Here is a 25120-nt window from a genome sequence, read left to right as displayed (position 1 = left end):
AAATGAACAAACAAAACAAAAACAAACTCAGAGATACAGAGAACAGAGTGGTGGTTACCAGAGGGGAAGGTGGTCAATTGTATGTTGGCAGATGGTGACCAGACTGTGGTAGTGATCACTTTGTAGTGTATGCAAATAGTGAATTATAATGTTGTACACCTGAAACTTATATAATGTTGTATACCAATTTGGCCTCAATAAAGAAAAAAAACTCAGTAAAGAGCTTCAACAGCAGACTTGATCAGACAGAATAAGGAATCAGCAAACTCAAAGACAGATTATTAGAACGTAACCAGTTAGAGGAACAAAGAAGAAAGAGTGAAGAAAGCATAAGGGACCTACAGGATGCAATCAAATGAATATATATATGCATTATGGGAGTCTCAGAAGGAGAAGAAAGAGAGAAAGGGACAGAAAGCTCATTTAAAGAAATAATGGCTGAAGATGTCCCAAATCCTGGGAGGGATTTGGGCATTCAGATTCGTGAAGTTCAAAAGTCTCAAAGCAAGATCAACCCAAAGAAGATTACCCCACGACACAGTATAATCAAATTGTCAAATGTCAGAGAGAGAGAAAATTGTGAGAACAGTAAGAGAAAAGCAACTCATCACATATGAGAGAACTCTGATAAGGCTTATCAGCAGATTTCTCAGCAGAAACCTTGCAGGACAGGAGGGATTAGGATGATATATTCAGAATGCTGGAAGAAAAACTACTGCCAACCATGAGTACTATATGCAGCAAAGCTGTCCTTCGGAAATGGAGAGAGAAAGATATTCCACAACAAATGAAAGCTGAGGGAATTCATCACCACTAGACTTGGTTTACAAGAAACGCTAATGGGAGTTCTTCAAATTAAAACAAAAGGACACTAAGTAACAACATAAAAACAGATGAAAGTATAAAACTCACTGGTAAAGGTAAATATATACTCAAATTCAGAATACTTTAAGACTGTAATGGTGGTAGGTAAATCACTTTTAACTCTGAGATAAAAGTTAAAAGAGAAAATTAAAATAACTAAAGCTATAATAATTTTTTAACATATACACAATGTAGAGATATAGTGTGACATCAAAGCATAAAATGTTGCAGGAGGGAGAAAAAGTAAAAGTGTAGAGTTTTTGTATGTGCTTGAAGTTAAGTTGTCATCAGCTTGAAATAGACTGTTATTAGATGTTTTATGTAAGCCCCATGGTAAACATGAAGGAAAAAACCTCTAATACATATTAGAAAGATACAAAGGAATCAAAGCACACCACTAAGGAAATCAACAAGTCACAAAGGAAAACAGCAAGGGAGGAAGAAAAGAACAAAGGAACTACAAAACAGTCAGAAAAAAGTAAAATGGCAATAATAAGTCCTTACGTGTCAATAATTACTTTAAATGTAAACAGATTAAATTGTCCTACCAAAAGACACAGAGTGGTCTGATGGATGTTAAAAAAAAAACTTCAGCCCTGATGGCATAGTGGGTAAAGTTCGGCACACTCTGCTTTGAGGGCCTGGGTTTAGTTCCTGGACACAGAACCACACCACTGGTCTGTCCATAGCCATATGGTGGCGGCAGCTCACGTAGAAGAGCTTGAAGGACTTACGGCTAGAATATACAACTATGTATTGGGGCTTTGGAGAGGGGGAAAAAAGAGGAAATTTGGCTACAGATGTTAGCTCAAGATGAATCTTTCCCAGCAAAAAAAAAAAACCCAAGACGCTATAATATGCTGCCTACAAGAGATGCACTTTAACTTTAAGGAGACACATGGTACAAAGTGAAGAGATGGAAAAAGATATTCCATTCAAATAGTAACCAGAAGAGAGCAGGAGTTGCTATGCTTGTACCTGACAAAATAGATTTCAGTCAAAATCTATCACAAGAGACAAAGAAGGTCACTATATAATGATAAAAAGATCAGTTCATCAAGAAGTTATAGCAATTGTAAATATATACACACCAAACATCAGAGCACCTCAATATGTAAAGAAAAATTAACAGAATTGAGGAGAGAAATAGCTATACAATAATAGTAGAGGATTTCAGTATGCCATTTTCAACAATGAATAGATCATCCAGACAGAAAATCAATAAAGAAACAGTGGATTTGAATAACACTTTACCCCAAGTGGACCTAACAGACATAATACAGAACATTCCATCCAAGACAGAGTATACTTTCTTCTCAATCACACATGGAACATTGTCCAGAATGGATCATATGTTAGGACATGAAACAAATGTTAACAAATTAAAGAAAATTGAAATCATATCAAGTATCTTTTCTGACCTCTGTGGTATGAAAGTAGAAATCAGTAACAGAAGGAAAATTGGGAAATTTGTAAATATGTGGAGATTAAACAACATACTTCTAGCCAACCAGTGAGTCAAAGAAGTAATCAGAAAGTGTCTTGAGACAAACAAAAATGGAAACACAACATACCAAAACCTACAGGATGCCACAAAATCAGTTCTGAGAGGAAAGTTTATAGCAATAAATGCCTACATTGAGAAAAGGAAAAATCTCAAATAAACAACCTAGCTTTACAGAGAAGGGAACTAGAAACAGAACAAACTTAGCCCAAAGTTAACAGAAGGAAGGAAATTAAAGATTAGAGCAGAAATAAATGAAGTAGAGAGAAGACTTAAAAATAAAATTATAAACAAAAGGGGAAGCATTACAATTCATACCATAGAAATACAAAGAATCATAGGAGACTACTGTGAACAATTATATGCCATCCAATTGGATAACCTAGAAGAAATGGATAAATTCCTAGAAACATATGGCTGACTAAAACAGAATCATGAAGAAATAGAAAATCTGAACAGACTCAATAATGAGTAAGGAGACTGAAGCAGTAATGAAAAACCTCCTAATAAAGAAAAACCCATGACCAGATAGCTTCACGGGTGAATGTTACCAAGCATTTGAACAAAGATTAATGCCAGTCCTTCACAAACTCTTCCAAAAACTTGAAAAGGAGGGAATACCTCCAAACTCATTTTTTGAGGCTCGTATTACCCTCACTCCAAAGCCAGATAAGCCACTACAAGAAAAGAAAAGTACAGGCCAGTATTCCTTATGAACATAGCTACAGAAGTCCTCAAGAAAATGTTAGCAGACTGAATTCCGCAGCATCTTAAAAGGTCATACAGCATAATCAAGTGGAATTTATCTCTGGAATACAAGGATAATTCAGCATACACAAATCAATAAACACGGTTGACCACATTAACAGAATGAAAGATAAATATTATATGATCATCTCAATAGATGCAGAAAAAGGATTTAATAAAATTCAACATCCTTTCACGATAAAAACTCTCAGTTTGATTGTGGTAATCATTTCACAATGTATGTGTATATCAAATCATCACACTGCGCATCCTAAATAGGATACAGTTTTTATTTGTCACTTATACCTCAATAAAACTGGAGGGGAAAGAAGCAACACAGGTAAAAGATATTAACTTGCTGATGAGGAAACCAGGAAGATGATACAGCTAGTTCAAAGAGCATTTTGAGGAACTACTAGGTATTTATAGATATTTCAAGAGGAATGTTAGAATAAGGTGGCTAGATTATATACAAAACTGGTTACTGTCCAATAAGGCAATAAAAATCGTGTCTTGAGGTTATCTTTTTTCCAGGCATAGTTTTATTTGCATCACTAGCAGGCAAAATCTCTAACCTAATATACTATCTCACAATCAGAATCCTTAATTAACAGTTAAATGAAGTTACATATTCTGGGTGCAGACCCACACACTGCTCATCAAGCCATACTGTGGCGGCGGCCCACATACAAAATAGAGGACGATGGGCACAGATGTTAGCTCAGGGACAATCTTCCTCACGTACACACACAAAAAAATACATTTCCCTAGATAACTAAATAATCCTTTGGTGGGCTTGGTAAACAGCGTGTCAGTATGACATCAGAATACGTGCAATATAATCTCTTGGTTTCATTTCCAAGTTTTTGAGGGAACAAAATAAACAAAAGATAACCAGTTCTGAAATAAAGTTTCTAACTATAAATATGAGCATTCTAGATATTGGTGCTTTTCCATTTTAAATATTTAAACCTTCTCCTATGTTGAAATGTTCAGCTCCTAAGCTTACAGCTATCAGTTTTTTAAATAAAATTGTTCTTTCAACTTCATTTAACTCTCAATTGATAAGGGATTTCAATTGGTAAGGGAAAACAATGCTGAAGTTTGATAAGGTCATTCTTCTGGTTCTCATGTTTTCCTTCTGAGCTTCACCTTTTAAAATGTTTAATTATTTCAATTTACTAATAATTTATTTTCATTACTGCAGTGTCTTATACAATGTATTGTTTCTTTCTTTATTTAAGAAAGCTCCCAGTCCATGTGCTTAAATCAGACTTTCTCCATCGTAAAATTTATATAAGTGACTTTTATAGAACTCTTGTAATTTAAAATTTAGAGTAATTATAAATTTGTGGGGTTATACAAAAAGTTTTTTCAGTTTTATGTGAATGTGTTAACTCTTTATTTCTCTCAACTATTTAAATTAATATGTATTTCACACTTCCTAGATTTTAGAACTTATCAAACATTCAGGGATTTGGTTAGCACTTCAGTGAGTAAACAGTCAGACTACAAACTGTCTCCTTTTGCCTTATCCTCTGGCATGAAATTGAAGAGAAAATTTTTTTTTTACTTTTGGCAGCAAAAGAATGGTAAATAAAAAGAAAAACCCAGGTGGAATCTTTTTAAATTGCAGTGTAACATTTTTATTCATCTCCAAGCACTTTTTGCTAAGACATATAATTTTGTAAGAACTAAGTTATAATAACCAATTTTATTAGAATACATTTCAGTCTTGTAAATAAGTAACTGTTGACGACTAAAACATTGAGTATCAGTGGATATAGAAGAAAGCAGAATAGCGTGGTTTCAGCCAGCGCTGTCGAACGTGGACATGCAGTCAGCTGCGGAGAAAAATACTAATAAATTAACTCTCTAATTCCTAAGCAAAATAGTAAAAATTAGAAACATTAAGAAATTGAAGTAAACAAGTATAATATGAAATTGAGAAACAATAGTTACCTTCAGTTTGCATTTATCCTGTAGATACCCAGTGGTGGCTTAAGATGATGCTAAATTGTAACAAACGTGTTTTGGCTCATTTGACTAAGCAAAAAAAATAAAATCACTTTCTTGATCTTATTTGAATAATATCAGACCACTTCTATTATTGAGTCATATTTAAATTTTGTATAACAGGACAGTAAAATACAAACTCTAAAACTCTTTAGACCTATTTGGATGTTCTTATCTGACCATATGATAGTAAGAGGATTTCATTTTCCAGCAACTATGGCCGCTTCAGGTGTTTATGAATTTCTCTTGGGGGATATAGATACTGATAAATATTGCCATTTTGGGGGACATATTGTAAATTATAGAATTTTTTTTTGCCCGTTGGTGTAAAGCAACCAAATTTCAGCAAAATCCTATTTTAGTAAAATTAATTTAAATAATACGTATAAGATTTGGCATCCTGCAGGCTGATAATGAACATGTTTGACAGAAAGAATACAGAGCGTTTTTAAATCCCTGCCTTTGGCCCCATAATAGGGAGAGTGGGGTTTTTTTCATAACAAATTCATCTCTCAGCAACAAACAAGCAAATGTGTGTTGTATTTCTGTATATCTTAGAAGTGGGAAAGCAATTTCTTACTATAAATACTTGAAGTGAAATTTCTACTTTTTGAGAAAAATAGAATTACTGATATAGAATAATGTTATAGAACATATAGAATAATAAATTAATAATTTTTTAGAAGTAATAGACCTAATAGAAATTAGTCAGCAATACACTTTTGAAAGCTCATCAATATTTGTGATCATATGACTTTAATAGTTTCCATGTGGAAGATTAGCTACAGTACGAGCAGATTTTGTGCCTCATATTCCCATTTGTTAAATCAATCTGGAGGACATATCTTTAGGCTGTTTTGTACATATGCAGGTGCACACACTCATACACACATACACACACTCACACACACTCTGAAAGATTTATAGATGCTTTGAAATTCAGAGTCTTATAATAAAAATTATAGTTTGACTTAAATGTTAGATATTCCTATTATTAGCTGTCATTATAGGCATTTTATATGTTCCTGGTATGAGTGAGACTTAAATAAATTAACATATTTAATCTTCATAATATTCTAAAAAGTTTAGCTTTATCTCTCTGCAGAAGATAGATTTCCTTGTTAATTTATTTGTAGTTCCATTTCCTCAGTGAATATTTTCTAGCAACTTCTGTCATGCAGAGAAAACTCTCTGATTATGTACTACTTGCAAATGAATTGAACTCTGCTGCTGTAGTTTTTTTTAATATAGATTAATCCTTTATGAAAAGTGGCAGTTTTGAGAATATTTAATAACTGTTCCCATCATCCTAAAATAGGGACTTTCTTTTATAGTAGAGAAAAAATTTTGCGTAAAACAAGGAATAAGTAACATAAATTATATTTCATCTAGAAAATTAAGATTTTGGATACTAAAACCTGTGGTTACCAGGAGTGAAAAAAGCTTTTCAACATCAATCACCCACCAGTGTGCTTAATCATCATACAGTTCCCTGGGAAATTTTACTTTCCATCTTCCATCATATCATTCTAAGAAGTCTCATCACCTTCCAGCTGGACAAAACATTAGTCAAAAGCAAGGAACTAATATTTTAATTTCCTGTACTTCTTTTTTTAATCTTTTTATTTCTCTTTCCTTCTAGTGTACATAAATAGTCTTCTCCTTTGTCACTTACCAAATGTCTGAAATAAATTGCCTGTTCCCCGTCATAGACAATAGCAGGTCTGGAAACTGTTAGATCACGTGGCTGTTAGCTCTTCTGCAAAGTCACGTGGCAGCTTGAAATAGCCATTAATAAGGGTGGGGCTAGCAAAAGTCCCTCCCATGCCAGAGGAGAGAAACCAGGTCTGTCTGGCTTCTGGTGACCCACTTTGTTTCTAATTAATATTTTTAGGAAGTGCGGCTATGAGTAACAGTTGTATTGGGCCAGGTACTGTTGGTTTGGGGAATTATTTGAAGGACCTTCCATTTCTTAGGATTTTGGTCTTGGCCACCTAACAACAGAAAATATCTTCAAGTCAACAGAGGTCCTTTTCGGCCTGCTATTCATTAGGCATATGTTCTAAAATTTTAAAACTGTTTCTAATGCCAAGTACTCTGTGTGCTATAATTTTCTAATGTTGTTAGAAATATGTAAGATTTGGTTAGGAAGAGTCTTGATTATCTTAGTGTATCTGTACTTTATGTAATATTTATTGGATTTGCAAATTGCATAATTAAATGAATGTGATTATTTTTTATGTCAAATTTCTATTAGTTTTTTAAATGTCTTTTAGAACTTTTGGTTTACTGAGTTCTCATATTGTTTTAAGGCTCTGGGAAAAAAAAAAAAAGCTCCATAATGGGTTATGATAGAATTTCTTCATGATTGAAATAAATTTGCAGTAACATTCATGAATTCACATATGAACCGTGAGGTGTATCACATGACTGAGAGTAGAAGAATGCCATTGGACACTCTAAATGTTTAACCTCAAGTCACAGTATAGTTAAGAATAACCCCTCCTAGGCTTTTTATTTAGGATGCCATCTGTAATCTCATTGTTGAACACTAAGAAAGTGTGAACCTTCCAACAGAATGCTGACCTCAGAAGGCTGAAAAATTTTCATGCTACATAATCTCTCACATTCGTCTTACAAATAATCCTCATGTGTTGTGACATAATGTTTATAAATGTAAAGATTATATATTCAGTTGAAAAACATCTGATAATGGGAAAGTTATGAAGAAGAAAATGGTTTCGGTGGGGCTTTTTTCTAACTCCTGAACTTGCATGCAGTTCTTTGACTATTCCTGGTATATTCTACAGTCAAACTACAGCTATTATAAAGCCTCTGCTTACTTTCTGGTGTTCCGGACTGCAGTGACACATCAAATAGAGAGGATAAATAAAGTTCAGTTAACTACAGTTTCAGAATTGACATTTATAGTGTAGTGAAATCAAAGCAGGTGAAATAGGAAACCTGGTGAGAAATAAGTTGAGTTTGTCAAAATCGTTTAGACCTGACTTAAGGTAAGTGTCTTGACCTCCCTTGCTCTCTGTTTCCCCATCTGTGAAATTAGAAACTTGGTCTAGAGGATTCCTAAGGTCCCTTCCAGCTCAATAGTTCCACGATAATAATAGGTAATACATTTATTTTTTGTAATTACAAATGATCCAGAAAGGTACCTAAAGCTAGAATTTCTTCAGCTAGTGCCTTACCCTGCTTGGACATTGGTGTGGTTGAATGTTTCAGCTTTCTCTCTTATTTCTTCATATGCTGACACATAATGGACATCGATAGACCTTTTGGGAGAGGGTGAGTAAAGCTTTATTTTAAACTTCTGTGTTGAGAGACTTCCATATCTTAATAACTGTCCTCGTTTTGATCATGTGGAGCCTGGGATATCTTTGTCCTTTCTTTTTCTTCTCTTCCATTTGTTCTCCCTCTCTGTTGCGACATAGATTCTTTGGCTGCACTCTCCTCTGTTCCCTCTGAAGCTCAGATCTCAGACCCATTTGCACCAGAACCTTCCCCTCCTACCACAGCTGCAGAAATTGCAACTGCTTCCGCTTCTGCCTCCACCACCACAACTGTCACTGCTGTCACTGCTGAAGTGGATCTCTTTGGAGGTCAGTCAGTCACGTCACTGTTCCTTAATTTTCCTTCCAGGATTGCTGAAATTACTTTAGAGTTAAGGTGTTTAAAAATCTTTACACTCTATAACAGCGTGTCAGAGTGTTTAAGGACTTTTTAAATGTTTATTTTCATATATTTATCTTTGCTAAATTTATCAACTTTATCTTCATTTTAGTGGTTTTCAGGCAGCGGTTGCTATACTTTCGATCCATTTGATTTTCCATTTTGTAAAAGTTGCGCTTTAAGTTGCTCCTTGTCCCGTATATGCTCCCTCCCTGCAGAATCTGTGGAAGAGTGGGGCCAGACTTCGCCATCATATTTAGGTTTGGCTTTTTGGCCAGATTCGAACTAGCACAGAGAAAAATATTTAGGGAATATGGGAGGGGTAGTCCTGGCCTAAGTTATTTCTTAAGGTTTAGGACAAAAAGTCATCTAAGAGTAGTTCATATTTGGAGGTCTCTGACAGTTTAGGGGGGTGCCTCTTTTTACAGTTTTAAGTTTATTCTTTCCAAGCAAAGACCTGGATCATCTTTGACTTCGGAACTTTGGGAGATCACTTGAATCAGCACTTGAAATGCTGATTGAAAACAGGTTTAGGTCGGACTGTGAAATAATTGTTTGAAAACACGCTTTCCATGCAAATGTAAATTCTGACACGCAGTCGATTTACAGCTGCGGCTTGAGTCAGATACCCTAGTCTCTGCCACTGTAATATGCCTGGACCTGAGGAACCATCTGAAGCTAGTTTATTTACATATTCCTATCTGAGGGGTGCTAATGTCCAAGCCTGGAGAAGTGTTCACATCAAATACACACATAGGGGAGTGTTATATTCATCATAGTTTTGTGTTTCTTCATTACAGGATAACATCTTTCCCAGGCATTTGAGAATATGGTAAAGAAATTGGAGGAGGCAAATGATGGGGAGGGCAGGAGAGATTTGGCAGGCTCCAGTGGCGTTAATATATCCCCCTGGGAACACGCACTCACACTGTCACATACCACTGTGCTACGTGCCGTGCCCAGTCTTGAGGTTCGCCAACATTGGCTAAGGCAAGGAGCACTCAACTAGACGCAGCCTTGTTGCCACTGTTTCATGCAAAGAACTTGCTGCTGGCTTGCTGCACTGCCCTTGCTGTGAGAGGAGAAACTTGCTTTAAAAAAGAAGAGGGAAAGGGTTTGCAGAATCTTGAATAATTTATTATAGACAGTCTTCCCCTAGAACCCGTTGGTTTTTCAGTTATGCCTCTATAACTTTTGAGACCAAAAATTAAAGTTTTAGCTTAAATTTATGAAGTCAACTTCCTCACCCCCTCATCTTCCCCCCGCCCCCATTATTGGTGTTGGGTATGGATGGTTGCTCATAGGCTTATGTTACCACAAAACTTCAAGGAGAAGAGGGCCGGGATGGGTAACAATTTTGTGCTCGAACATTTCTATCCCTTTAGTTATTTAGATTTTTGTTTTCCTATCCATTCATAAAGAGCTTAATTGCATCTAAGAAATCAATCAAGTCCATCTTGCTTCCTTCATGGCTCTCTAGAATAATGAAGCCTCAGATATTTCTTGAAATATTCTTTGAGCCATTATGCTATTCGTGTCGATCATTTCTTACTGCTTTGACTACATTCATCAAGCAGAGAAATATATATGTTTGGAAATATTTTCATGATGACATTCTTTCTACCCTAAAATACAACCTTTAAGGACTAGTACTGCAGAAAATCATATAACTTAATGCCAAAGAATGGGGCTCTCCTCATGATTTCACCAACATCCATTTCTGAAAAATGGATAATTGTTTAATTTCATGGATATGAAATGTTAAAACATTAAACTTTTCTATGTATGTATTTTCATTACAATTTGACAACTAGGAAACATCTGTTATATTTTAATACTCAGATTGATACCCACATAACATTTTAGTCATTTCAATGTAAGTCATTAAAATTTTTTTAGGAAACATTATCTTTACTAAATGGTTTCTTTTTTATTTTACTGAGGTCGTATTAGTTTATAACGTGAAATTTCAGTTGTGCATTCTTATTGCCAGTCACCACGTATATGCGCCCCTTCACCCCCTGTGCCCACCCCCACCCCCTTTCCCCTGGTAACCACTAAACTGTTCTCTTTGTCCTTAGTTTGTTTATCCTCCACATATGAGTGAAATCTAAATGTTCTCATTTTTAAAGTGAACTTTTAAGAAGTAAAATCCGCTTTCTGTGTTCATGCAGGACAGCACTGCAAGGCAATGTTGTGCTTAAAAAATTTAGATGTTAGTAAAAGTAAAAGACAAAATCCTTAAAAACATTCTATTTATGAAAATCTTACTAACAACAGCGCATTAGTTTGTAACAGCACAGGGTTTTCCTAAGCCCTAGGATGCGAAATTGGTGCTACCTCCTCCACACAAACGCCAGGACACCCTTTCAGTCACCTGTATCCATTTGTGAGCAAGCGTTCATGGAAGTCTGCAGTAGTCTGTAGGAGGTAGTCTGTGAGCTTGAAATCAGGTGACTGCAAAACTAAAGAACTTTCACAAGCTTGACTTCCTTTGTACGTGTGGTTAACAAACTAAGTTAACCAACCTTCCTTAAAACCAGTACTTAAATATAAGCACTTAAAACTAGATTTCATGTAAGAGTTTTATAATCGTGGACCTTTGGGGAAGAAAAGGAACTGGACATGCTGTTGAGAATGATTGAAACCTTTGGGCCGAGTATGTGATTTAAAGATGGCTTATGTGGCGGCAGAAGAGAGAGGTGTGGTTCAGGCTGGGGAAGATAACAGCTATTAGAAATTTTTAGAAAGGTGGTCACATGATAAAAAGTTCGAGAGAAAATTCTTCCTAGATTGCTAGAAGGAAAAAAAGACTAGTCTGCAGCAGTGTCGGAGAGACCGGCTTGCTGGGTAAGGGCTGGACTGAGTCTGTAATTGCAGAACAGCAGGATCTTGCATTTCCAGGAAGTAGCACTGATTGAAAATTGGCAGAATGTAGAAATGAACTGCAAGTGGGTAACAAGGGAAGGAGAACCAGATTGGAACTAGCTTGAGTTTTCAACACTGGGAGGATAATGCTGCCATTGATAAGGAAAGAAAGCTAGGTATTTAAAAGAAGTTTTCTTGGTTTTTTTTAAACAACATCAGAATTTATTCTCTCTCTTCAGTCCAGGAGACCCACTGGGCTCAGCTGGACAGTTCTCACTCATAGTCCTTTTCGTGGCTACTGTCAGACCGTGGCTGGGGTTGGGGTCATCCCTAGTCTTGCTCATTCTTATCTCCATCTCCTTCTCTGGGAAGACGTAACAGCCAGGACCTGGTCCAGCTGGGGCTCCTGTCTTTAAGAGAAGTTTTGATGGGAGTAAATAAGGTGTTTATGATGTTTAGTTTTAAGTAACAGGAGAAGCATTAAACGAGATGTCTTGCTGACAAGAAAGAAAAAATATCTCCTGAGAATATAGCTATATTTATACGTAAGTGATCATTAAAGAGGCCAGCCCATGAATATTTATCTGACCCCTAGCACTGACATAGTTGGTGTTTATTCCATCCTACAAGTAGTACTGTACTAGCAGAACGTGGCACAGTTCGTAACAGCGCGGCATAGTAGTTAAACACACAAACCTCAGTCAGACAGTTTATGGCCAAATCCTGACTTGGCCATTGGCTATCTGTGTGACCCTGGTCAAGTCACTCAGACTCCCCAAGTTTCTGTTCTCTTATCTCCAAAGGGAGATCATAGAGCCTACGTCACCAAATAGTTGTAGGAATTAAATGTAACAGTGCATATAAAATATTTCCACAGTGACTGGCACATCAGTGCTCACTAAATAGTGACCGTGGTTACTGTTTCTGCTGTTTCCAATATTATCAGCCCCAGTTCCACATTTTATAGGAATAAAAAGAAAGAAAACACCTGATGCTTGACAAAATATTGTCCTGCCCTCGCCACCTCCTCCTGGACTTTTCTTGTGTAGTTCTGTCCTGGCTTTTGGCACTTTGATGCTGCTCTGCATCCTCTGTTACAGTCCTTAACATGCCGTGTAGAGAACAGGGCCTGCCCTACCCCGTGACGTGTTTTCATATTCCAGTATCTGGCCTCTCCCCCGACTGACCTCTACTCAGAATAGCTATTCCCTCACTGTAGCTTAACACTGGGCCTCGGGACATTACTTAAGTGACTTTCATACTCAGATCAGTTTGGAACATTCTTGGTTAAACTGAGAAACAAGTGTCTTGACTGTAGGACTTCCTACAGCCTAATATACTACATAAATCTCCCACAAAGGGGATATACTGTGTAGCATTTTCGAAGCATATTTGACAAATTCTTCGTAATGGCCAGAGGAACAGTGCTCTAGGGAACACTGGTAGGTATTGTGGAAGGCAGAATTTTAGGATGGGAAGTCTAGCAGGTAAGTGGCAGGCTCTGGGTGAGGGTTGGTCCCCACTTTCCAGAAGTTTCTTCTCCTAAGCAAGTCATTCTTATGATAGCTTGATTCCTTTTGTACTTTGGAACTACAGAGTCTCTTTGAAAACTTTAGGATTTTTTTTTTTTACCATAATTAACATGGTTTGTTGGCATAAATACATTGGGAACCATTTGTACATATCGGCCTTTTATAAATTGGGCATTTATAAACTGGAGTGCCTGTATGTTAATGGATTTTTCTACTATAAATAGTAATACACTTGTAGTCTTAAAACATGAAACTGTATTTTTAATCTGTTGAAAATAGATCATTTTCCAAATAACTAGAGCAATACAATATTTGAAAACCACAGTAAATTTAAGTCAAAATAAAGGCATTATGGTGTCATCCCCTAATTTTATTCTCTCTTTATTCCCGTAAATCCTTGGTTGTGTCTGAAAATGATTTTCAAGGATAATGAAGACTTAATGTTTATGAATACTTAGTAAAACTTTCATGTTAACAGTGTAGTTTTCTTGTCCTAGTCTATAAAAATTTAAATTAGAATTGTTTGTTTACATTACCATGATATATTTAATTTTGTTGACATTACAGAAGACATCCATGTTTGGCAGAAACCCCTAGTTGGTAACATCATAGCAACATAGTGAATAAGTATTAACTGGACTTGAAAGATTATTGTCTTAAATTACATAATAAAATTATCTTTGTGTTCTAATTTTCACATCCATTAATTTCTAATGATACATAAAACATGCTTCTCAGAGCCCTTATACAATGAGAATCTTGTTACCTTTTAGATCCTAATAGGCCTCAGCAGTATCCACACTGTACCATGTGCATGTAATTAACCTGAAGGGGCGCAAAGAATCATTGTTTTGTGACCGCCAACAATGCATGGGCCATAAAAATGCATTTTAAGAAATTCATGTTGTATAAGGGAGCCTTCTTCGCAATTTAACTTGGTTCTTTTACTATATTTTCTTCTCTTTTTATTCCTTTAATTTCTATTGTTTTAAAAACTGCACCCAAGATGCCTTTGCAGCTTCTCCTGGGGAGGCCCCTGCCGCACCCGAAGGGGCCGCCGCGCCAGCCCCCCCAACCCCTGTAGCAGCAGCACTTGATGCATGTTCAGGAAATGGTGGGTTCAAAGGCACGCGCCAGTCTGTTGTTTCTCTGTCCCGATGTGAACCTCCCGTAGTTAGATGTGGCCATATGTTTTTCTAATTCTAATTTAGTCTGAGTGTAAAGTCTCATTCATCATAACTGAGTTAATAATGCCGGGACTTAAAACATTAAGACAGTGAAGTGCATACTTAGCAAAATTGGCAATTTCTCAAGATTGACAATTTTTGTCAGTGCAAGTATGCTCTCTTAATGTTTTTTTTTCCTCTAATGCTTTATCGTACTCTTTTGTAACACTGAGTTCAAATATATAGGCATGTTTTAATGAATGTTCAAAGCTACCAAATTGACCAGCTTTAGTAAGAGTTTGGAGAATGACAATCTCTGATCCTAGGCTGTAGGCTAATCTTACAGTACTTTGAAGTGTTTCAGTTTCTTAACTTGGTACCTACAAAATTTTCTTTTTTCTTTAGAAAAACATTCTAATCACTGCTAATAAGATGTAGTTCAATCTAAGCAGCCTAATGCCTAGCTAGCCTGTAACTCTGTGTCAGGGTCTCCTACCCAGAGTTAGGACCCCTCTCTCTTGTCTCTCTCCTTACTGATGCTGTGTGTCTCCACTTTCCTTCCCGAAAGACCCCTTTGCCCCGTCTGAAGGTAGTGCAGAGGCTGCACCCGAGCTGGACCTCTTTGCAATGAAGCCACCTGAGACCAGTGTTCCTGTAGTTACCCCTACAGCTAGCACAGCCCCTCCGGTTCCCGCCACTGCTCCTTCTCCTGCTCCCGCCGTTGCAGCTGCCACTGCTGCCACTACTGCTGCCACCACCGCCGCCACCACCACTGCCACCACCTCCGCCACCACCACCACCGCTCCTCCTGCTCTAGATATCTTTGGTGGTAAATTTTTGTTGTTGTTGAACTCTTTCCATCTGGTGGATTGAATTCTGGTACTTGAGATATACTGCGTACACAACTCTTCCTGCATGAATACTGTGTAACGAAATGGTTCTCTGGAAACCATTTGCTGCTTGTTTCAGAATTCTCCAAAGTGCTACTTCAGCACTGGAAAGGGATGCTGTTTCAGGCTGGTTTGTCAAGTTGAGTAAAGGCATGTGTGTTCTTGGTCTTAGATTTATTTGATTCTGCTCCCGAAGTTGCTGCAGCGCCTAAGCCAGATGCTGCTCCTAGCATAGACCTGTTTGGTACAGGTAAAACCAAAGCAACCCTTTTCACATTAGTTTTCCTAGCTGTTTTCATGATTGAACCCTTTGTACTCACCTGTGATAATGCATTTGTTAGATTTTTGACTTTGATTTCAGCTGTCTACTTACCTCTGCTTGGTTTTGGTTTGTTTCACTTTTGGAAGATGCTTTCTCCTCTCCACCACAAGGGGCCTCTCCCGTGCCTGAGAGTTCGCTCACTGCTGACCTCTTATCCGGTGAGTGCCTTTGCCAAGGTCAAGCCTGCAGAGATGTCTTGTGGGGGTTATGTGTAGAGAGGTAGATACGAAAACATGTGGGTTTGGCTTGAGTTCTTTTAAACTCAAAAATTCACTTTTTTAAAAAATCTCACGTTTTAGCCCCTCATCAACTGATGAGGGTTAATACTTCAACTCTAACACTGGTGCAAAGAGAAAATTTTTTCACGCCAAAGCCTCTGACCCCAAGAAGTCAAATTTTATTTTCTTCTGGAAAGTATATATTTTAAAATCCATTCCTTAACTGTTAAGATTACCTGTAGTGGTACTGCCTGCTATTGAACATGAAATCTCGAGAAGCCAGTTGTCAAGGCCCATGGTTTCACTGTCCTTTGGGTGACATGCAGTTTGTCCTGTTCTGTGCTTCACTGCAGTGGATGCATTTGCAGCACCATCTCCTGCACCCACTGCCTCTCCAGCAAAGGTGGATTCTTCAGGTGTGATAGACCTTTTCGGGGGTGCGTATCTGTCCTCCTTCAGCACTTACAGAATCTTTTTCCACCCTCAGAATAGTTTTTACATCTTCTATTTCATTTTATTTCATCATTTTTCTTTTGACTATGTGAAGCCATTTCCATCTCTTAAATGTAAACTTAAGTTTTTAAGATCTTTTCCATTTCTTTGCCATCATCATCGTCATCCTCATCAGTTCATCATAATTTTCAGCGCATGGTCTAACAAAACCAGATCGTTTTTCATTTGAGGTCTTTGTATTTTTGTTCATCCTAATGTAGATTAGAATTTGCTTCTACTGTTCTGCCTTGGTGATCCTGATCTCTTGTCTAAATAAACATTTCTCAGTTCTTGAAAGCAATATAAACGTTAACTAGGTAAGTCGGAATTGAAAACAAATAAGGCAGTCAAAACTGAAAACTTAAATTCTAGAGGTCATACATTATCTGTAGGGTTTATTTATGTTGAATTTAATATTTTAGAATCCTTCCAGAGAATTGGAAGATGTTTCACTGATTTAAGTGTATTCTCCTCTTCTTTAATGTGTTATCTGAAGGCAGGGAGATGTACTAAATTAACTCTAGAATTTCTCATTTGGCGGATACATTTAAAGTCTTCTTTAAAAGGAAAGTATAGGTTTGAAGTGATTTCTTCATGACTCTCCATAAATGTGTCTGCTTTGGGCTAAAATGTCATCCTTAGCAAGTTAAACCCACATTGAGTACCTGCTGTGCGCTGAAGAATCATGGTATGTGCCATGCAGGTACAAAGACCTCACAGTCTCTGACATTCAGGGTCTCAAAACTTGTGGCAAATAAACACCGAACCCTAATATGTGGGTACAAGTAGTGCTGCTGCTGCTTGAATTAAATTTGTTAAATCTTTTAAAAAGTTTAATAGAGTTCTAAATGGGAAAATTCTATTGTATTACCTGTGGGCAAAAATTTCAAAACCTTAATGCTGTTCTGATAGATGACAAGATTTAATCCAAAACCTTTATTCTTAAAAAAAAAAGAAAGAAAGAAAGCAAAAAAAGAATTTTCTTACTCTTGCAATTCTTAAATAATTCTTAAATTAATTCTTAATTAATTTAATTAATTCTTTATTAATTCGTAAATATCCTAGAACAGCTTTTTGAGACAATCAACTGGTCAAAGCATAATTCAGTTCTCTCAGTCATTTCACATATCCACAGGAGACGAGCTCACCACGCAAAGTGTCCTATGTATTTCTCTGCAAAACACTTACATTACTTACTATACTTACTGTTTACACTCTTTTCCTTTTTTTGCTGCATAACGGATAATGGGTAGATGCATTTGGAAGCAGTGCTTCTGAACCCCAACCTGCACCTCAGGCTGCTTCTAGTTCATCCGCATCGGCAGACCTACTAGCTGGTAATGAATTAAACTGAAATAAAATGGTATTTTGTGGAAGTTAAGTTTGGGTATATTTTTAAAGAAACAGATATTATATAAATTTCAAGGTGCATGTTTTCTTTCCCTTTTAAGACATGAAATTGAAAAGTAAGATGTTGTATAATAAAAGATTGATTATCCCAGGATTCTATGAAATTAGTCTTAAAATCAGTTATATACAAGCCCTCGTCCCTCGTTGGATGTTCCTCACATGCCGTAATTTCAGTTAGCAGGTTTCTTTTTGTTTACTAAAGAGGTAATATGCTTCTGTAGAAATTTTCACCTTGTGTTGCCTATGCCCGTCTTTTTTTTTAAGGAATTTGTGGGGAGAGATACCATCATGTTTGACAATTGATTCTGTAACTTATGAATCACTCCAGGAGAAACTGTTACAGATTGCCACCATTGGGTTGAAGCTGCTGCTGCATATGCCACGTTTTTAACTAGCTGATCATTTTTCTGTCTGAAAACCTCTGGAATGATCCCAATTCAACAAGACCATAGTGTGGATAGATTGGCACAAGGTGCCTAGGGTTGTTGCTTATTTCCAGGGTGGGCGAGATAGAAGCCTAGCAGACAGGAGCCTGGCAGAGTGGTCAGCCACTGTTGACCACTTCCAGTGCTGCAGAGTGACATTGTCTTCTCCAGTGTCCTCAGTCCGTCCAGCCTCTCCATGCTTCCAGGGCTGCATCCTGAGACACTGTCTTTCCAGAAGAGCCGAGGACACTAGAAACAGGAGCAGAGAGGCCAGTCAGAGCCTGTGTTCCATTCTGATTCTAAGGCAGAAGTCAGTGACAGAGCTGAGACATTTGATCCTGGGGGATGACATAGGATCTAAAATGTACCCGGAACGAGCAGGAAGGGCTTTGTCACCTACCATGGAGTATAGCAGCAGGTACCTGAGCCTCAGCTGCACAACCTGGTGTATGCGTGGGTCCAGCAGGGGATGTGCATGAAAAGTGCAAGTTAGGCCACTTCACCAAAAGTAGGCTTAAATTACTCTCCTGTGTTGTCTGTCCTGAAATCTTAGTAAAATGGGATAGAAAAGAGGAGAAAATCAGTGATGAAAGTGACAATGTCATTTACATAGGTTTTATTGACTGGACTTTTCTCATTTTTCCACGTCATCATCTTATGACTGTTTCAGTGATGGGAAGAGGATTTTGTGTACATTTTCTTTTTTCTGTATTTTTTTCTATTTAAGTTAATTTTTAATGTAAATAGATGTAAATGGGTTCTGTTGTCTAGTTTGCTTTCCAGGCAATTCTTGTGATCTGTACATATCTGAGTGTCTGGCATGAGGCCAACTATTCTTTCACCTTATATCCTGATGGAAGAAATTTTAAATTACTTCTAATTTTCTAATTTTTAAATTACTTCTCTAGATCTCAATTATTTGGGCTGGTTTTTCATACTTCTCTTCATTTTGCTTATAGAAAAACATTTCTCAGACCAGCCCCATGGCCTAGTGGTTAAGTTTGGCACACCCCGCTTCAGTGGCCTGGGTTTGGTTCCTGGGCGCAGACCTATACCACTAATCAGCAGCCATGCTGTGGTGGTGACCCGCATACAAAATACAGCAAGATTGGCACAGATGTTAGCTCAGGGCAAATCTTCCTCAGCAAAAAAAAATAAAGGTGATAAAAAAAAAAAGAAAAACATCTCTCATATTTGTTCGGGTAACACAACAAGAAGCCATGTTCTCGCTGAAGAATATCATGGCATATTAGTATAATTCATCCTATGAACTAGAAGCAACTTTTCCAGACAAAAAAGAAAAGAAAACCCTGCTAATATACACAACATAAAATCACTCTCACATTTATGTATGTAATCTAGCTGACAGTGGCCATTTCTGAGTTTTCTCATTGCCCAGACATTTCTGTTTAATGAACATCAATGGTAGAACAAATATTTGGGGCACTGTGTTGTGATAATTTACAGTGAAGCTTAACCCGTGTGTTATACTTGTGTGTGTATCTATGGGGAGAGATCAGCTAAGTCTACAGGCTATTGGAATAAAGAGGAACATTTTTTTTTAAAGATAAATGAACCTAATCATAGATAACAAGGAATAACAAGGATACACAAATGCAATCAGGTTCAAAGTAGGAATGTAAACCAAAAAAAAGAGAGAGAAATTCTATTTTATGAGTTTCTAGAATCTGGTATTATTGGCTTTTAGAAATAAGACTATTTTGTGAAAGAGTAAAAAAGAAAAATAATACATAGACACAGTGATGGGAGGTTTAGACTGTCCAAAAGTAATGTTGGTTGCTGGACTGGGGATTCTCACCCCATGCCTGACTAAAGTTAGATTTTTTTGAGGGAATAAATTTACATGTAAATAACAAGGGAAATGCAGTAAGTATGTACTATAATGTTAAAAATTATTTTTAGAGATTTTAAATGAAAAATTAAGAATCATTTTAAAATTGAGGAGAAAGCTTTATCAAAAATTGGTATATAATTTAAAACTAGAAAACTAAAATTAAATGGATAGTCCCTTAAAAATGGGCATATCTCATAAAAAGTGGTTATTCTTCTTCATTCAAATTTACTTCTAGATCTATCAGATAATACCAATTCCAGAATTGAACTGTGCATGAAATATTATCTTATCGTCTTTTACCCCTTGAATAAAAATTTCAGGTTCTCTTTGGTGTACCCAACCTGGTGAAACTAGAGAAAATCCTAGAAAGGGTAACTGTTGTGACCAGTGAGGACAGAATAGAAGAATAATTCTCTCCAAGTCTTTGAGATTACTGGTAGGATGCAGATATTATCTCAGATGGAGTCTGGCTGGAAACTTGAGAGTTAAGTTTATAACAAATAAAAGGAAATACTATATCACACAGTGAAGAGTAAAGCTGTCAAACTCCTCTCAAGATACACCAGCTGAAAATATAGATGTTTGAAAGATAGAGAGAGATTCCTGGATGATGGATGTAAAAATGGATTACTGAGGGAGATTAGGTGTGTTGAAGGATATGCCTAACTTTCTGAGGTTGATGTCAAGCAGGAAAACCATGTTCCTCCATAATAGACACAATTCTGGGGTGACTGCACCAAAAATTTGTACTGGCATAGGAGTGTGCCACATCCTATCTTTAATTCCAGAGGTTGGGGAGAATATGGGCCAGTCTTATGTAGTTTTGCATTCTCTGTTAACCACATGACAATTTTGGGGGATTAATTTTTTAACTCAGCTACAGAAGTCCTTGAACTGATTTAAAATATAAAAATATCCAGTGTGGGATTAATAACTAACAATTTCCACTAAATGGGAAGTTCTGCAGAGGACGAAGCCTTTCATCCTCAGTGGGGATGGAAAGCAGTCTGAAAGGTGGTAGACAAAGGGCTCTCAGGCTGTTATTTCTAGAAATATAGACTATCTCAGATTGACCTTAGTAAGTGGAATATGTTAACAACTGACTGTACCACTGGAATAATTGAGATGACATCATCTTTAAGATAATAATGGAGCAAATGTGGGTGTGGAGGAGGGAGTATATGTGGGAGTAGGTTTACCTACCAAGAGTTTTAAAATTTCCCTTTTCCAACCTGAGTGATATGATGTGTTGGATAGACTGTCAGTTTTGATATGTCTGTATTAATAGAACTTTGTTAAGTATGCAGGCTGTGCCCCTTTAGAAAGATACATTCATAAGACTAATCATATAGGATAAAAGGCAGTGTGTCTCTAGATGGTTGAGCACCTGAAGATGAGTGGCAACTCAGTTATAGTGTAGGACAGTCCAAATGGGCCTGCAGGACAGCTGGAAGCCTTATTATTCCCTTAGTTTCAGTTCCATAGAACACTTTTCTTAATGTAACTTAGAACCATATAGAAAGATAGATTAGTGGTTTGGCTTTTCTTATTACTTACCTCTATGTGAGGACTCTAAAACTTTTCATGTAACAGAAGTTCCCCAAACTGCTTATTAATGTCTGTAATTTTCCTGTTGAGGTCTCCATTTAAAGTATAGCAGTAGATTTTTTTCTTTAAGATAATCAGTTGGTTATTGGGTGTCACTTTGTAGCTTTTCAATTAGTCTAGGTTTGTGAGGGCACCTGCTCCGTAAGAACTAAGTGTAACAGAAAGAACTCATCTTTCCAGATATGTGTTGAGTTTATAAACCTAAGGAAGGGTGCGACTCTGGGATCACTCCTGGCTGTGGGGAAGAGACCACACAGTATTGTGGTGAAGAAGCCCCAGGCTCTGGAAGATTCTTGTGTGGAATCTTGGCTCTACCTTTGCCGTCATTTGACCTTGGACAAATTATTTAGACTTTCTGGCCTGTTTCCTCTTCTGTGAAACTTCATGGGGTTGTTGTGAGGATTGACCTAATGTATGTTTTAGGCTGAAAGATAAAATTGCTGTTTTTTTTTTTTTTTTAAAGATTGGCACCTGAGCTAACATCTGTTGCCAATCTTATTTTTTTTCCCCTCCTTCTTCTCCCCAAACTCCCCCACTACATAGTTGTATATTCTTGTTGTAAGTGCCTCTGGTTGTGTTATGTGAGACGCCACCTCAGCATGGCCTGATGAGCAGTGCCATGTCTGTGCCCAGGATCTGAAGTGGCAAAACCCTGGGCTGCCAGAGTGGAGCACATGAACTTAACCAGTCGGCCACAGGCTGGCCCCTAAAATTGCTGTTTTAATAGGCCCAAAATGGTCAAATATTGGCAATTAATGTGGTTCATATGGTTCAACCTAAAAAAATACTTGGAACAGTGCCTGGCACTTGGTGAGCCTCATGCCAGTGTCAGCTTTACCCTTCACTTTCTTACAGAAGGCACTATTTTTTTCTCATTGAATAGTGTTATTTATTCACCTATGGACATGACCTACTTGTGTTATGAAACTCAATAGCACTTACATAGGAAACATGTTTTCTTCTTCCTACTACTGAATCTTGACTAGGTGTGTTAACTTCTCTTTGCACCACTTCTCCCAGCCATGGAAAGGCAGAATTGAATCAGATGATCCTAACACCCTTTCCAAAACTAATATGCTGTGATTGTAGAATAAATTGTTTCTTCTTGGCCAAGTTTTAAGAAACTGAGAGTCAAGTACAATTGTCTCCACATTTACCTATAACAAAGAGAACCACACCATAGGATAATTATCAAACTTAGCCATAGCCATATTATGACTTGAGGTATGGAAAGTTTCAAAAAATCAGAATTAACACAGCTGCCAGTCTCCCTAAAAGCAAAATGGTCACATCCACAAAAATAGTTACTTTAGCCCATCTTTTCTTCATAATAATATTAGTTTCAAAGATCTAGAAAATGTCTTTTATTTAGTGAGTAAAGCTACATGATGTTTATGTCACTCAAATACTAAAATCACTTAAAGTGGCCATCTTTAAATACCATCTTCTAATAGGTGATAATTTTTCAAACTGCAATTTTTCATGCATATACAAGGAAAGCCTAAACTCATGTCACTGTCAATTTCCAGGAGCAACATGCCTTGAACATTATTGCCTGTTTTAGAAAATAGTAACTAGAGAATCTCAATGGAAGTCATTTTCAAAATTATAAATTGGTTTTATGGAATGTAAGCTGAAGGATTTTTTGAAAGATTATTTATGTTTTTGCAAGCAGTTTATGAAGAAGAGAAGATGTGACTAGATTAGAAAGGAATATACACCCAAGCTGAGTATAAGAAAGACTTCTGGTAGTAATAAATTCTTTGATAATAGAAGATCATCTAATGTCTTATTAAGAAATCACTTCCCTCACAGGTTGCTTATTTTTGTACAGAAGCAATATGGGTGAGCTCTACTTCTGTCCATTGATTAAGAGAAATGATTTGCTTCCAGGCTTCAAAAGATAAATATTTGATTTGAGGTTTGCTTACTGTACAGTAGTCTTTGATTTTTCCTTACCTTTTATATTCAAAAGTATCCTTCATTCAATAAGCATTAACTCCATGTTTTAGGCACTATGCTGAATATTAGCAGAAAAGGCAAGAAAAGACACAGTTCCTGACACCATAAAGCTGTCCCCAGGGTGGGGACTTGGGGGTGGGACTAAAGAAGCATGATGGGAACAGTCTGGAGAAATGTTCCAGGTGCTGAGAACACAGAGGCAGAGCACATTGCTCACTGGCACCGGTGTGGGAGGGGCGGAGGTGGCTGTGGCTGGGAGCAGGGGGTGGCAATATAAGGCAAGTCCTCCCAGAGGAGACTGATCCACTGTGATAGCGGGTTACAGTTGCAGCCTCGTTTGCAGGAAGGGAAGGCGGCCAGTGGGCAGAGAAACAAGGGTTGATTGCTACACAAAGGAATCTGCTTTACAGTCGTGCGTCGCTTAACAATGGGGTGCGTTCTGAGAAATGTGTCCTTAGGCGATTTTGTCATTGTGCACACATCATAGAGTGTACTTACACAAACCTAGATGATATAGGCTGTATGGTACTAATCTTATGGGACCATCGTTGTATATGCGGTCTGTCATTGACCACACAGTCGTTATGCAGCACATGACTATATATGAATCTGGAAGTTATGGGGAGCCGATGAAGGATCTTAGAGAAGTAACTTTGTCAACATTTTCCACTCAGAAAGATCACTCTGGCTGCACTGCAGAGACTAGATGGAAGGAAATCCAGACTAGAGGCAGGAAGCCCTCCAGGGTGACTGTTGAGGAATCTGAGAACTGTGTTGGGGGGCGAGGTAGGAGGAAAGCTAAACTTGGCAGTAGCAGGAATGGAACTAGAACATGCAGGAAAGAAATTAAGGAGGATTTGGTGGCAGAGTGCATGCATAGTTTTCTGATTTGTATTATTATACTGAGCCAAGGTATACAACTAAGCATTTTCTAGACCTGGTATGGTGATTTAATGGTAATGTGATATAATGAAAATAATTATCTGAATTTTAGCCCTGGTAGTACCTTCTTAGCTTTATGTACTCGATTGTAATAATAGACTTGGTTGCCACAAGTTGTCTTAATAGGGGTGTATATTCTTGTGTGCTTATTTCTAATTAACTTAAATCTCATTAATACATGACAAATATCAACATACTTGAAAAACTTTTAAAGAACTAACTTCCCAGGTGTCATTGACTTCTCATGTATGTGCATTCAATTGCTTTTCAGTCTTCTATAATTTTTTGTGACTCTGTTTTAATGGCTTTTACCCACCGTTAGTTGGTTCTGCTTATATTTTTCTGGAACTGTTTTTTCCCAGGATTTGGGGGTTCTTTCATGGCCCCTTCTCCATCACCAGTGACTCCAGCTCAGAATAACCTGCTACAGCCCAATTTTGAGGCAGCTTTTGGAACAACGCCTTCAACTTCTAGCAGCAGCTCCTTTGATCCATCAGGTAAGGCAGTGATTTTCAAACATTCTTTGTATTTATTCTGATAATAAAATATACCACCTAAGGTTAGTATGATAGCAGGAAATTTTTAAGCAAATATTGAGTGATAACCTGGTTTTAA

General features: G+C 37.3%; 1 protein-coding gene across 50 annotated transcripts in view; it reads left to right on the top strand.

Annotated features, from left to right (window-relative positions):
- Positions 1-25120, top strand: part of SNAP91 (synaptosome associated protein 91) — a 141687-nt gene that overhangs the window by 88685 nt on the left and 27882 nt on the right. For 19 of the 50 annotated variants that reach the window (XR_011522552.1, XR_011522551.1, XM_070559113.1 and 16 more), the window contains exons 14-22: positions 8417-8431; positions 8578-8745; positions 14222-14329; positions 14950-15210; positions 15444-15521; positions 15680-15751; positions 16165-16248; positions 17557-17640; positions 24868-25002. Coding sequence is in view for 42 of the 50 variants with exons in the window: in XM_070559113.1 (XP_070415214.1) it covers positions 8417-8431; positions 8578-8745; positions 14222-14329; positions 14950-15210; positions 15444-15521; positions 15680-15751; positions 16165-16248; positions 17557-17640; positions 24868-25002 (1005 nt within the window). In the remaining 8 variants the exon portion in view is untranslated. The remainder of the gene's footprint in view (positions 1-8416; positions 8432-8577; positions 8746-14221; positions 14330-14949; positions 15211-15443; positions 15522-15679; positions 15752-16164; positions 16249-17556; positions 17641-24867; positions 25003-25120) is intronic. The other 31 variants (XR_011522558.1, XR_011522557.1, XM_070559138.1 and 28 more) reach the window with 6 other exon arrangements.

Source organism: Equus przewalskii, chromosome 9 (genome assembly GCF_037783145.1).
Source record: "Equus przewalskii isolate Varuska chromosome 9, EquPr2, whole genome shotgun sequence".
Classification (NCBI taxonomy): Eukaryota; Metazoa; Chordata; class Mammalia; order Perissodactyla; family Equidae; genus Equus; species Equus przewalskii.
This window is presented reverse-complemented; position numbering and strand designations above follow the sequence as displayed.